We start from the raw sequence: 14,145 nt of genomic DNA, 5'->3' as shown, positions 1-14,145 counted from the left end.
AGTTAAGCAGATCCAAGTCTGCCAAGTTCAGTGATGCCCTGGCCAAGTTGTATTTGATCCCTGTTTCAGCGTAGGACTTGCTGAATATATCCTGAACACTTACTTCATCTTCACCCTATATGTCACCTCCTCCCTTTCCCACGTTAGCAGTGAGCACAAGGTCCTAGCCAGGAGGTAAGGACTGGCAGCTTCATTCCCCATCAGCTTTCTTTCCAGTACACACTATTCCAGCCTTTTTCCAGCCTTCCACCCAGTTCCATTCTGCTGGCTGCAGTGCAGCCCAGGCTTCCAATAGCCAAGGAAACCATACACTAGCCTTGCTGTCTCTCCTAGGAAGGAAGAATTCCCAATGACCAGCAGCTTCAGCACCAAGGATATTTAGTCACTCACCAGCCTGACGGTGAGAAGAAAAATGCTCATAGGCAGTAGTCTTAGGCAGTGCAGAGCTCTGAGACTGTCTGTGTCTCAAATAACCATGCTTGGAAGAGAAAGGCAAACACCAAGGGAATTGATGTTCTCCCAATTCATGCAACATTGTTTAGGGTACAATGGCAACAAGAAAATATTTTTTCCAAAGAGTTTTGTCATGTGTGCTAGCAACAGCGTGATATACAACTGAAAGCATCCATCCTGAAAGCCTCTAAAAGGGAGGCATTTCAAATATTTGCTATAATGCTCCCCACTGGTGATGTTTGCTTATATTTTGTGTTTCATTCCACCTGGGAGGGTGAAAGTGCACTGGTTAGTTTTGACTTCCCAGTTCACCTCCATTACTGCAGTGCAGCAGCCGCTCTGCCAACTTGCCAGATTTTATCACAAGCGCATACTGTTCCACTGAAAGGCTCAGTTCCTACAGTCACACAGTTCTGCACTTCCTCCAAGAGCAACACAAAAATGAGCATAAAATCTGCACAGTTCTGGCCCTTTTTATTCGTAGAAATATGTGAAGCTGCAAGCCTAACTCTTCTGACCTGAAAGCAGGATGCAAACAAAAACTCAAGATTATATTTGGGTTTTGGGAAGACCAAACTATGATTTTGTTCAGGGTGAGGAGAGCAGAGGAGAGGGGGGAGGTGCTGTCCTCATGATTTGGGTTGGAAATACTGCTATGTTTTGCATTTCCAGAACTGGAAGAGAAAAAAAAAATGCAAGAGAACTGAGATTAAATAGTTGCATGGATACAAAGGGCTGTGCTTTTTTTTTTCCACTCCTGTTAACATATAGCAAGTGCTTAATTCTTGTCTGATTTTGAGCAGTTGATCTAACAAGTCTGATTTTTAGATCAACTGTTCAATTTGTGCATTTTATTTTCCACTGTGCACTCCAGAAATATCCTAAGTATCTGTTTCATCAAGGAAAGGTAGTCACGCCCATCAGTATCTCGTCAATTTGCATTATTTACGCCCATCATGTATTCTTTAAGTGTCCTGAGTAACAATGGAGAAGGACTGTGTTTCCTGGTGACTGGTAGCACCTATCAGTTACTGATGGCCATTTCAGGCCAGGCTTTCAAACATGATTTCTCCCCAGATTTAAACTATGTGTACTGGGAGAATTCAGTTTGTGTTTAGACACTATAGTAAAAAAACTTCCTTGGAATTCTAGCTATGCATCAGCGCTGCTCTGCACTGACCTCTCTGGAAAACTTGGCCTGTATTCAGATACCTTCTGAGGTCTCAAAATCTGGCTAGGAACTGTTCTGAGGATTGGCCCAAGTACCAGGAAACACTTGGTCCATCTGTCACAAATGACAAAGATATAGATGTGTAAAGGGTAGAGGGAACAAGTTCTGCTAAATAGAAGCTAAATAGGCTGTCGTAAGGAAATTTTGCTCTGGACAATGCTCTCATCACTTTTACTCCACCCAACTTGAACATGTCTAGTGAGGTTTCACTCAGTTTCCACTGACATAAAGCAAGAGCCCTGTCAGGCTCCAGGTCTCTTCCCAACCCTGAAACCCTTGTAATAAACAACATGAAAGCAAAAGTCTGCCACTCCAGGTGCTGGTTAATGTAAATGTTAGCATTAGAAATCTGACACCAGCCCGTCCTTCCTAGCTGAGAACATAGGCAGATTTGCTGCACTTTGAGTCCTTTTGCCTTTGCTTTGGAAACCTTTAATTATTCAAAATGTATGTAGTGTTTCCATTAGTTCTGTGGTACCGAGGGGGAGGAAATGCAGAGCACTGGCTGGAAGATGTAGCTCATAATGCAGTGAATCACCAGCTCCAGGACAGATTATTTCTTTAAGTATAAGCAAAGGCAGAAGCGATTGGCAAGCTGAGACCTGCTCTAGAAATTATGACATGTAACATTCATAGAAATCTTTTCATCCTGAAGGACTTCTGTCTACTTCCCAACACACCCACAGATATACATTACAGGAATCTCTTTATATCCCCTTGGAAGGTAGCCACTTCCAGAGAGGAGTATGGCAGCTTTTTACAAAGATGGTTTAGGATGAGCTGCAGTGGGGTATATCCAATACCCATCCCTCGCTTTTCATCTTCCCTTCTCTCCTCTCTTTGCTGGCACCACCAGCTCCTCACCTTGAGAGGAACTTGCCCAAATCACTGTTCTTCTCCCCAGTCTCAGCTGTTTCATCTCTCATACTATTTCCCAGCACCCTCTTCTCTCTGCTGCACCATCCTTCCCTGGGTCTCACAACAGCCGCCTACCCTGCTTCCTACTCACTTTGTGTGTCCTCAAAGGGGTGTGTCACTTCCCCTCCCTTCCTTCCCTCATTTTCTTCCTCTGGCCATCATGTCACCTTCCTTCTCCTCTGCTTACAGCCATCTGTCACACTCGGGTAGCACCTGCCCCTGCTGGCACATTCTCCCCCTCCAGTGGGGGCTGCCTGCTTGTTTTGCCATAACATAGTTGTCTTCCCTGGACTTTGAAGGGCTTTCAGGCAGGACATCACTGTGACCAGTTAGACTAAGCCTCCAAACCCTCCTATTCAATTTAAAAATGCAGATCAAGTCATTAGCTCCCTGGCACAGGCACTCATTTCATGTCCAAGAGCTGCTCCCTCTCTAGGTAGGCAGTGTTCACTGTGCTAACTATCCCATCTTCTTCTGATGCTGTCCTCAGACACACAGACCCACTCTACCAGCTGGCAAATAGGGACACAGCCATAAAACTCTGCCCTATAGAGGGCTGTGATCTATTGAATTTTCAGTCTCTGGATAATACGAGCTTTAAAAGGATGAGACGGGAGCTCCTAGTGACTAAAATTCAGCAAGAAAGCGGTAAATTCCTAAAAGCAGCAATGCAGTTTAAAGCAGTACGTACAGCAAGCTGTGAGATACCTGGTGCAAAGCAGCAGCTTTGGGTTTTTCAGCATTTCTTGATCTTAATATGCCCCTTCCATCCCACCTGAACTCCACCACCTCAGGGGCTGTGGCCACAGTTCCACAAGACAGGAAATCCAGTAGTGAGCTTATTATCAAACAAAAACAAACAAACAAACAAAAAACAACCACCAGTGTAGCTACATGGTGAGAAATGCTGAACCAATACATGCAGACTCATTGCTGGTTTAAATTGGCTTAAAAATGTTACAGCCAGGCAGATTTTATGCTGGGTCAGATATCATCCATCTTCCCACAGTCAGCATAAAGACTGTATCATGCCTGGTCTGACTTGACAGAAATGTAATTGCATAATCCTGCCAGATCTTAGTGAAATGCATGCTGCCAGGTATTCCAATAGTGCACAGACAAGTATTCATTAAGCCAGTCTGCCTTATGGAGTCTAGGTGTCAGGGTGTCTGCAAGAAGATCATTTTTTCTCTGTAGGCTGAATCCACTGACAGTCCTGCTGACTTGTCAGCTTTGTATTAAATCTGTTGAGTCCTTTTCATGCTGTCAGAAGGAGATCTGTCCTATGAAAAACCATCTGATAGGAGAAAATTATTGTGTTTAGCTTGTCCTCCTAATACTGTATGGCTGGGATTCATTTTCATGTTCCCCTTATCTGGAGGTTGTGAAAGAAGCTGCATCAGTGATATTAGAGAATGTTTAAATACACATCATATTTTTCAACAGAAATACAGGTGCAACCACAAACAGCCAGGAATTACTGAACATAAAATTCTCCCCTTTACATTTCTGTCTGAACATCCCTGTAATAATGGTTTTGCATTTATGCAGCTTTGGCAAGCAGATGGCTTCCCAAATGCCCTGTAACTTCACAGTAAAACTGTGCTTTATGTGGATAGCTTCACCCATCACTGAAATGCTGCCAAATCAGAGATAGTAACTGGCTGCTTTTGAGAGAGGCATTAGCAACACTCTACAACACTAAGAGAGGGTGTAAAGAGACATAACGCATTTGCAGTGGAATGAGCAAGGGGACACTTTGAAAATTCCCAATTTGACTGTAGATCAAGATCAGTTCTTGGTCTAAGCTCACACTGTAATAAACTGCCAGAAGAAAGTAGAGTCAGGCCCTATGCATCTGTGAAATAAAAAAAGGGATGGGAGGGGAATTGAAGTGAGGCTATAATGCTTAGATTTAGTTCCAGAATGAGCTTTATGTGTTTTCAGGTGTTGAGCACCTCCAGCTCTGGCTGGAGTCAGGCAAAATGTCTTGAGTTCTCTATGCTGTTGGAAAGTCTTCTGAAAATGAAAGCTCTGAACTCAACATTAAAATACAAATTTAAGACCTTATTTTTAAACATCTTTATTAATAGGTTGTCCTTAGAGTTTTACACTATCACCCTGCTACCCAAATGCTTTAGTAGCAATCTACTCTTTTATATGCTAAAAGCAAAACTAAAAAGTCAACCCTGTGAATCACCCGTGTAGCAATTCTCTAGACACCTGTCTGTGTGCGAAAACACCACCACAGTCAGTGACTCGAAGTAGACAGTTGTAAATAGAGGTCTGTCCCGCCTGCCCTTTCCACTTGTCATGCTTTGTGGTAAGCAACAATACACCACTCACGGTAATTTTCCTCTCTTTCCTCCTCTAAAGTATTTTGTCACTTAAGAACAAAATACATACACATACACCTTGGTTTTCCTGCCAACTACCTCCATACAGGAGGATGCACATGTGATCAGCACTTGTTAAGAGCTGCACACAGAGAGATATGTTTTTGCTTAGCTGGGCACCAACAGGAGAGGTCTCACGTTCCCTTAAGCGCCAAAGCAAGCGGGACATACAAGAGGAACATATGGGTTGGGCTTTTGTCCCAGCATGGGATGCACATGAATCCATGCTGTTGTGACTGCTCTGAAACATCACCAAGTGTTACTCTGCAGGGCTTTGTTCTCTCTTTAATGGAGATACACAGGACAGCTGTCAGGAGAATATGTCCAAAGAAGCTGGGAAAGAAAGTCTGCTAATCAATCTAGACATTTAATGAAGTCCACAGGGACATTCAGAAATCACTGTATGTTACTGTAGCAGCTGGGAACATACAAAAGGTCTGAGTAGATATTAATTCTCTTTTCTTGTTGGGTAGAGCAACAATTTTTTTGTGAATAGGAAAGAGAGACTCACAGAGCAGATACCCTTTAAGTGCTACTGTGGATCCAGGCTTGACACATGATAAAAATCAACAGAGCTAAGCACCTAAAGATACTTTTGGACAAACCATGTGACCCAGGGAAATCAAAGGGCTAAGGTCAGTCTCTGAAGTCCTCAGCTAATACCAAAACTACAATACCACCTTCCCCCACACACACCCCTTTTTCTTTTTTTTTTTTTAAATAATCAGTCCCCACTTTTACTGAATCACTAAAAGGTGGGCTGAGTGTCAGGTGCAGACACTTTCCCCACCTCATCCCAGCCCCTATTAACACAACAGAGAGCCTAACAGCAGCTGTTCCTCTACTACCAGAGGGAAACCATCCACACAACCTGTGACAGGACATCACTGTAGCACAAGGTGTCCTAGAGAGCATGACTTTGTTTCCCCCTTGATCCGTGCAAGAAAAAGGCTGGAAGATATAGTCATGGTGCAATTCAAACACCTGCCAGCTTGACAAGAAAGCATCCCAGTCAATGAGGTTTGACAAGATTAAATGCACAAACATCTCCAAATGAAGTTGCCCTGACTCATTGCTTCCATGGTGAAAAAAAAACAAGCTGTGTAGCTCTGCAGATGAAGAACAAACCATCCTGCCATGCTAGATGACTTCCAGTACAGCCCAGGCAGAACTGAGCATTAGTGCAGGTATGCGTGCCATGTTTAGCAAAGTATGGGGGGATGGGGGGTCATCCCCATTTGCAAATTCATTGATCTGCTTGCAGAGGGACAGCTTACAGCCTGAACCCAGTCCAAGTGAAATGAGGTATTGGCATTCATTCTGTCCTGCTGCCTCCTAGCGCAATTTGGGAAAGATTCAGCATGCATAGCTTTGCAACCGATATGCAATTAGACCCATGGAGGTGAGCTCCCTACAGTGAGAACATCTAAGGTTAAAAGGCTGTTAATTTCTGAAAGCAAGCAGGACCAAGTTCATTTCAATTGTAGGAGGGTCTGACTCATGATCGTTACTGAGGTCAGACACATGGACTGGGCAAGATATACAGATATCAGTATAATATATTGAATGCTCAGCAGGTCTCTGTCAAAGGTAATACCAGTTCTGAATTCTCTGAAGTTGTCAGAATCGAACATAGCTGAGCAAAGAGCCAGGGCCCAGCATCACTTGCTGCTGCTAGGGGCGGCACTGGTGTCCTGAGCGAGCAGAAAGCCACTGGTGGGACAAACATCTATCTTCTCCGTCTATAATTTCTGTACATCCCGTGGAAGAGAGCAGGGCAAGCTGTCCACATCCAAAAGCACTTCTCCCCCACCCCCCTGCCCTTGTAAGGAGCAAACTAAATTGACCAAAGCAAAACACTGTCCAGTAATAATACTTTGCAGTTGTATAAAAAGTTCTCAGTGGCAAACAGTTAATACCAATTTATCCAGCTGAAGAGAAAGTTTACACAGGCTTTACTCCTGACTTGAAAGCCAAGATTTCAACCCAGTTTGCTGAGTCACAAGGGAGAAAAGGCCAGTGGCAAAAATCAAGATCAGAGCTCAGCAGTCCTCCCTTCTGTAGTTCTGATCTAAAGACTAAGATGCACTGGTTGCCCTCTAGGTTTTGGAGAGGACAGAAAGAAAAAAAAAAAGGAGGGGGGGAAATCACTGAACTAATTATCATATATTTATTCATGAAAGCCGAGATTAAAACAGTATGTTAAAGAATTTGAATGCAAATAGCATATGCTCTGTCCTGATCTCTCCTAACAGAGTGCAGCACTCTGGCAACAGAGATAACCCCAAACGTTGCACAGCATAGGAGAGCCTGACAGAGCGGAGGGATAGCACCAGTCTCTCAATGAGGCTTTAAAGAAGGTGAAAAAACAGCAGAGAGCTAGGAAAGAAGGTCATTTTGTTGCTGTCATTGCTGTTGTTTTAAAAACATCTCCACACACACTATTTGTCATGCCCTGTATTGCCTAGAGATGGACCCAAGTCTAACACTGTGCATCCATTATCCTTAGTTCTGAGGCATGTGAAATTTGAACCCACTGTTCATAGCTTGAGTCCATCTCTGGTGTTCACAGCAATGCTGTCTTCTAAGCATCAAGTACGTAGCAAAGTAAACACAAATCATTTTGCTTTGTGCACGTGCAGCAGGTATGACAGGATGATTACTCAGGTAAGGCAGGTTATTTGCATCCTGGGTTTTGAATTGGATAGGACAAAGCTAGTCTTGCACAACTAGACAAGAGTTATTAAGCAATAGAGATATGCATTTCAAACCAGTCTGGGTACAAGTACTGCAATTATCCAGCTTTCTACAGCCTTTGTAGGCTATGCTGATGGCCAGTAATTCAGAAACGACCTCTCTTGTTGCCACATGCAAGACTTCTGCAGTAGCTGTTTGAATATAGCAGTTTCCCCGTGATATGCATTTGAATGAAGCATCTGTAGCACAAGTTCAAGACTTCTTTGGGTCATCTCTTAATGTGGAAAAGATGAGAGCTATCCTTAACTGCGCGCACCTTGGGCATTTCCATGTGAAGGATAGTGCCTCATCTCCACCTTCTCTAGGACAAGGAATGATGTTTCCTGTATCAAGCTACCTGATCTACTGGGGAAGCTTCCTCTTTGCAAGCTTACTCTGATGGCATAGTTCAGGTAGAGCAAGCAGGCTTCTCTATTCCCATGCATGTGCATCTCTGCTTTTCCTCCACCCGTTGCAGGTTATGACTTCGCTGCTGTACTGGAGTGGTTTGCAGAGCGGGTTGACCGCATCATTCTCCTTTTTGATGCGCACAAGCTGGACATCTCTGATGAATTCTCTGAGGTCATCAAGGCCCTGAAGAACCATGAGGACAAGATGAGAGTTGTTCTCAACAAGGCTGACCAGATAGAGACTCAACAGCTGATGCGGGTGTACGGTGCCCTCATGTGGTCCCTGGGAAAGATTGTCAACACTCCTGAGGTCATCAGGGTCTACATTGGCTCCTTCTGGTCCCATCCATTGCTCATCCCTGACAACCGCAAGTTGTTTGAGGCAGAGGAGCAGGACCTGTTCAGGGATATCCAGAGCCTGCCCCGCAATGCGGCCCTGAGGAAGCTGAATGATCTCATCAAGCGAGCACGGCTGGCCAAGGTGGGTGTTGCCATAGAAGAACCCAAGCATTCTGTTTGGGCTGTCTGCAATATGCAGTCTATGGGGAAGTGGTTTTGGCCAGTTGAGCTTGCAGAGCTGGTGGATCCTACTCTTTTTCCATCCCATTTCACTCAGGCCCAGCATATTAGCCCTGTGCACATCAAGGAAGAAAGCACCTCCTTTGCTTGGTGCATCGTCATGACAGGGCAGAGTAAGGAAGATAGCCACGGTTCAAAGCAGGTAGCACTTGAAGGGATCTGGAAAGCAGTTGCTCTGTGGCAGCAACTTGAGAATTAGGACAAACTCAGTATGTCAGAATCACACACGAAGGGAATTAGTAAGCTCTAGGTCTTTTGCCTTAAACTTTCTTAGCCAAGAGAGATACCTCATTTAGATGGATGCAGAGGAGGCGGAAACTCACAAGAATGGCAAATAAGCCTGCTGTATCTCTGAATATTTGACATGAGATGAATGAAGCCCCTCAGAATACAGGGAAGAACCCCATATCAATTGAGAAAAGAGATCAAAAGATGCCTAAAAAGCTTTCTGTGCAAGGGTCTTCATTTCTAAGAGAAAACACTTGGTCCACCATTCAAAAAAAGAAATCCAGAATGTCACATAAGTTAAGGACTGGTATCCGTACTAAAACGTTAAACAGAGTCTAGAAAGCTCCAAAAGCTGTATGTTTGGTTTGGACTGGAAAGGGACTATTCCCTGGAAGACCATGCCTGGTGGAAGGAGAGAAAAACACAAAACCAAAAAAACCCACCACGCCCTCCAAGAAGTGCATATGAATGTTACTGTCTGTATGCCCAGGACTCATACACTGTTTTCACCTTGTCTCAGCACAGCCAAAGCGCCCAGCTGAGCAGCACTTAGCACTGGAGCAATAATCAGTAGGTACAGGCAAGCTGAGGAGCTGAGCTTGCTCTTCAGGGTGGGACAAGATGGGGTTGAGTCCTAGGCACAGATATTCTCTGCTGGGAAGAATTTTCTGATATGCTCTTTAACACTTGTCTTCTTCATTCCATATAATTTAATGCCCTTCAGGTCCATGCCTACATCATCAGTTCCCTAAAGAAGGAAATGCCCTCAATGTTTGGGAAAGACAATAAAAAGAAAGAGCTTGTTAACAACTTGGGAGAGATTTATGCCCGGATTGAACGGGAGCATCAGATCTCACCAGGAGACTTCCCTAATCTGAGAAAGATGCAGGTAAGCAGTAGCATCTTGGCCAGAGCACCAAACATCCAAGGAAAGAGCATTAGAATAAATGCAGGGAATACGACAGAAGCCACACAGACATTGATTGTTGTTGCTTGTGGGAAAGGCCTGTTGTAATGTTGAAATAGGCCCTGAAATACGTGCAGGCTATATTTGGACATGAACGCTTTTTGCACATAGAGGTCACATGAAGCTACAGCTGCCTTCATTTCTCAAATCTTTGCCTGAATAGCACTTTACAGCAAATTATTTCTTTTATTTTTCTTTATTTTTAATTCCAGGTTCCATTTGCAGATTTTTCAGGCCTAAGAACACTGCTAGTTTATATTAAAAGGAAAGCTATATCCTGAAAAGCCTACATATGCCCCTCTCCTCAAGGGCTGTATTTTTTTTTGTCTTCTACTTCACTCTGTTTCTAGAAAGAGAGAAAGGAGGCTGTGAAAACTTAAAGCCCCTTTTCTATTTTAAGCAGAGAAGCAGGTTTTCTGTTCTGCAGAGCTGAGACCTGACACAGTGTTCATGTAAGCCAAAGACTTCAAAGGACCTTGGATCAGAGCCTTGTATTGTATATTCAAACAATGCTGGACACTGCTACATTGCTGCATGGCTTCAGTCCAAGCAGAAACCTGTTCCGAGTTGCTAGCTGTTGAAGTCATTACTAGCTCCCTATGGAAAACACAGCATCTGCTTTTTTTTAAAAAAAAGTATATTTTCCATAAGTTCTTGGGAATTAGATCTATGGAGTGTATCCAATAGAAGATCCCATTTCACTGCTTGTTAAAATGTGTGCCTAAGTGTTTAAAAATAACCATACCAATCCAGTAGGAGTGAATAGTGTGGATTTAACAAGTAGAGGGTGGAGTATAAAGCTGTAGGTCTTTCTGCAGTTTTTAGAAGAGAATTATCTGCAGGCCCTGCTCAAAGCACTTTTGCTTAGCTCTGAAAGTTACAGAAACTGAGCCATGCTGTAAAGACATGCTCATCTCTTTACAGACATGCTGCTGTTTTTATGGCATCTGAAAGATGCACTGCATGATGACAAGTAAAATAGTCTTTTGCCAGAGTGGCATCTCCTTCCCAGAGTGCAGAGGGGGAGGGAATGCAGAGCACTGGCTGGAGGATGTAGCAAGAGCTGCACAACCAGTTTGGCTTGAACAATTTGGTCTTCAAGGAGATTGTTTCTATGTGGCTTGGAAAGGAGGCGTCTTATTTGCATATGGCCATCATCTGGGCCTTTGAGTAAACCACTTCCCTTCTCTGTACCATGCCAGCCCCCCTTTGTAAGCTGAGAAGATCATTTTCTCTAGGGCTTAAAGAGGATTTAAGTAAGATCAAGGCTAGCCAGGGAGACCCCATCACATGCTGAGGAGCAGGGCTGTCAGAGGAGGGAATGCTGAGCTCCCCACTCCTCTGCAGTAGCAGGTTTTTGAGCCAAACAGCAGACAGGCATCCCACTCTACACTGTTACTGTGCTGTGCACAGCCATGTCGCTCACCTCTTGCTATGTTGTCCCACTTCAAGGATCAGTTGCAAGCCCAGGATTTTAGCAAGTTCCAGCCTCTGAAGAGCAAGCTGCTGGAGACCGTGGAAGACATGCTGGCCAATGACATCGCTCAGCTCATGGTGCTCGTACGCCAGGAAGAGTCGCAGCGGCCAACCCAGATGGTGAAGGGAGGAGCCTTTGAGGGCACCTTGCATGGTCCATTTGGCCATGGTTATGGCGAAGGCGCTGGTGAAGGGATTGATGATGCCGAGTGGGTGGTGGCCAGGGACAAGCCCATGTATGATGAGATCTTCTACACGCTCTCGCCTGTTGATGGTAAAATAACTGGTGCCAATGCAAAGAAGGAGATGGTAAGGTCTAAGCTGCCCAACACAGTGCTGGGCAAAATATGGAAACTGGCTGACATCGACAAAGATGGCATGCTGGATGATGAGGAGTTTGCCTTGGCGAATCATCTCATTAAAGTCAAGTTGGAGGGTCATGAGCTGCCAAATGAGCTCCCTTCCCATCTCCTCCCTCCATCCAAAAGGAAAATAACAGAGTGAAAGGAAGGTTACAGGGGAGAGGGAAAGGGAAGGGGGAAAAAAGATCTAGAAAAACATGTTTACTTAAATTATACCTTTAGATGTGAGATCACCTTTGGATTTATACCTATTTTGCTGTATGAAGGAAAAAAAAAAAAACTAAAGCAGAACAAAAAAGTCCAACACTTCTTCATGATAATATGCAATTAACTCTTCCAGTGTAATGTCCCTGCTTTCTAATGTGTAGTCTGTAAACATGAAGGTAAAGAAAGGATGTTGAGACTAAGAGAATCTGATAAGCGGGAGTAGAAGAAAAACTGAAGTGGGCTGCATTTTTTGAGAGTGGAATAGGCACTAATAGAAATCTGCTAAATACCAGTATCACTCCTGAGCTTTGGCTGCACCTTCTGCTGTTTAATGGGTCTCGCAAACTTCAGGAGACTGAGATCTTGATAGTGAAGAAGAAACCACAAGGTCTCCAAGCTATTGGCATAATTAACATAAGCCCACACTAAAATAGTAAACTCCAGAGTTAAGATTTTTTAAGAACCTCGATTCACTGTTAGATGCAAATTTTACAAGTGTTTCCCTGTCCTTAAAGAAAAAAAGTGTAAATAAAATCTGAAACAGCTCTGAACTGGGCAGCTGGAATTCCTCATTGTTCGCTGTGGGACAGGCACTAAGAATTCCCAATCTCCTCTACCTCCCATTCAATCCCCAGGGGAGATTTGTTCTGCAGGCATGGCCAAGAGAACCACCCCCCCAAGGAAAATAGAAGGAGAGGTCACTAGAGGCAGACATCAGGTGGGTTGGAAGGGAGGAACACCCCTCCTAGGCTCCCTGAACATTTCACAACCAGTGGACCGTGTTTTCTCTTTGAACAATGGTGGTGTTTATCATTCCTGTGAAGTGATATGTTTACTCTCATCGTGCACAGTGAAAGCTACTAGGTCCCATTCTTACTGTAAAGATAAGAACCCCGCATTGTCAGGTAGATGGTCCATCATAAGAGCAGAGAACACAGTTGGGCAGTGGGCAGAGCTTGCTCTGCTGCCTGTGCCCCCACAAATGTAGCGGAGATGTTGACAGCCTTCACCCACCCTCCTCGCCACAGAGTAACACCTGATCCCCTCCAGAACCTCTACCCTGAGCTGAGAGACCTTCCCCACCCTTTCATGCTCCATGAAATTTTTGTTTTCAGGACCTGATTTTGGCAGAAATCCCTTGATTTCCTATTTTGTTTCCCAAACACACACACACACACACGCAGGCACTCTTCTGGTTTTTGTTGTTGCTTTGGAGCAGCGTGTTGTTCCAATTCCTGTTGTCACTTTATATAAGCTGAGCTCCTACTGTGATGAAAAACCAAGACAAGTATAACTTATTTTATATCTCTGTGTTCATATTATATAGAGAAATATATTCTGTGTATGTAGGATGTGCTTATTGCAGTACATTTATCACTTGTCTTAAAATTAATGCATTAACCTTTTTTGTACCCTGGTCCTAAAACATTATTAAAAAAGAAAGGCCAGATCTGTCTATTTCTTTACATAGCAAAATGAAATGCAGCTGAAAAGCAAAAAGCTTATTTCTATGTGCAACAGAATGAGGAAATCATCCTCAGTACATTCCCAAACATGCATGTACAGATCAGCCTTGCCAGACTCGGGTGTGCACTGCTGAATGACTGGTTAACGTCTGCAATGTCTCCTTTCTCTTCTGGCAGTCTAATCACAGCCTCGGTACTTGCTGAAGCAATGGAATTGTACCCACGATTGACGTTGTTCAACACAGGGGAGAGGTAACAACCAAATACATACTTCATTAGGAAAAGGAATATGTTGAAAGAGTTTTCTCCTGCCAGTCACAGATGAGAATGCTACAGATTTACCAAGATCTGGAAAGGACACAAAAAACCTTAGTCTTAAATCTTGCTGGCTCTAATTTTACTTCTGTCTTCATTGCCCTTTCTTTACATGTTCATTACAGTGATCGTTATCCCCAGAATGGGACAGCGAGATGCACTGAATAAGACAGTGAGAGCAGCTAGGATAGTGCTGGGGAAGCACTCGGAAAGAGGGTGTGAGCAGTAATGGTTGGCAGAGTTTCCATTTAGCATTTATACAGCATGAGAGAGAGAGAGGAAAGGAAATCATAGGGTGGAGAGCAAGAAGCAATTAAATGCAACTTTAGAGAGAAGTCAGCAGACTGTATGTCACTCCAGTTCAATTACCCAGTAACCCCCAGTTTAACCATCATTACAGC

General features: G+C 43.9%; 1 protein-coding gene across 1 annotated transcript in view; it reads left to right on the top strand.

Moving 5' to 3' along the window:
* The window catches only part of EHD3 (EH domain containing 3), a 30,465-nt gene extending 17,050 nt beyond the window's left edge, over window positions 1–13,415 (top strand). Inside the window, exons 4-6 of the mRNA XM_072857066.1 lie at window positions 8,213–8,625; window positions 9,676–9,840; window positions 11,371–13,415. Of these exons, the coding sequence (XP_072713167.1) occupies window positions 8,213–8,625; window positions 9,676–9,840; window positions 11,371–11,898 (1,106 nt within the window). The 3' untranslated portion in view covers window positions 11,899–13,415. The remainder of the gene's footprint in view (window positions 1–8,212; window positions 8,626–9,675; window positions 9,841–11,370) is intronic.
* Window positions 13,416–14,145: the final 730 nt, after the last annotated feature.

This window comes from Ciconia boyciana, chromosome 3 (assembly GCF_034638445.1).
Source record: "Ciconia boyciana chromosome 3, ASM3463844v1, whole genome shotgun sequence".
Taxonomy (NCBI): domain Eukaryota; kingdom Metazoa; phylum Chordata; class Aves; order Ciconiiformes; family Ciconiidae; genus Ciconia; species Ciconia boyciana.
The sequence above is the reverse complement of the archived record's forward strand: the minus strand, read 5'-3'. Positions and strand labels throughout refer to the sequence as shown.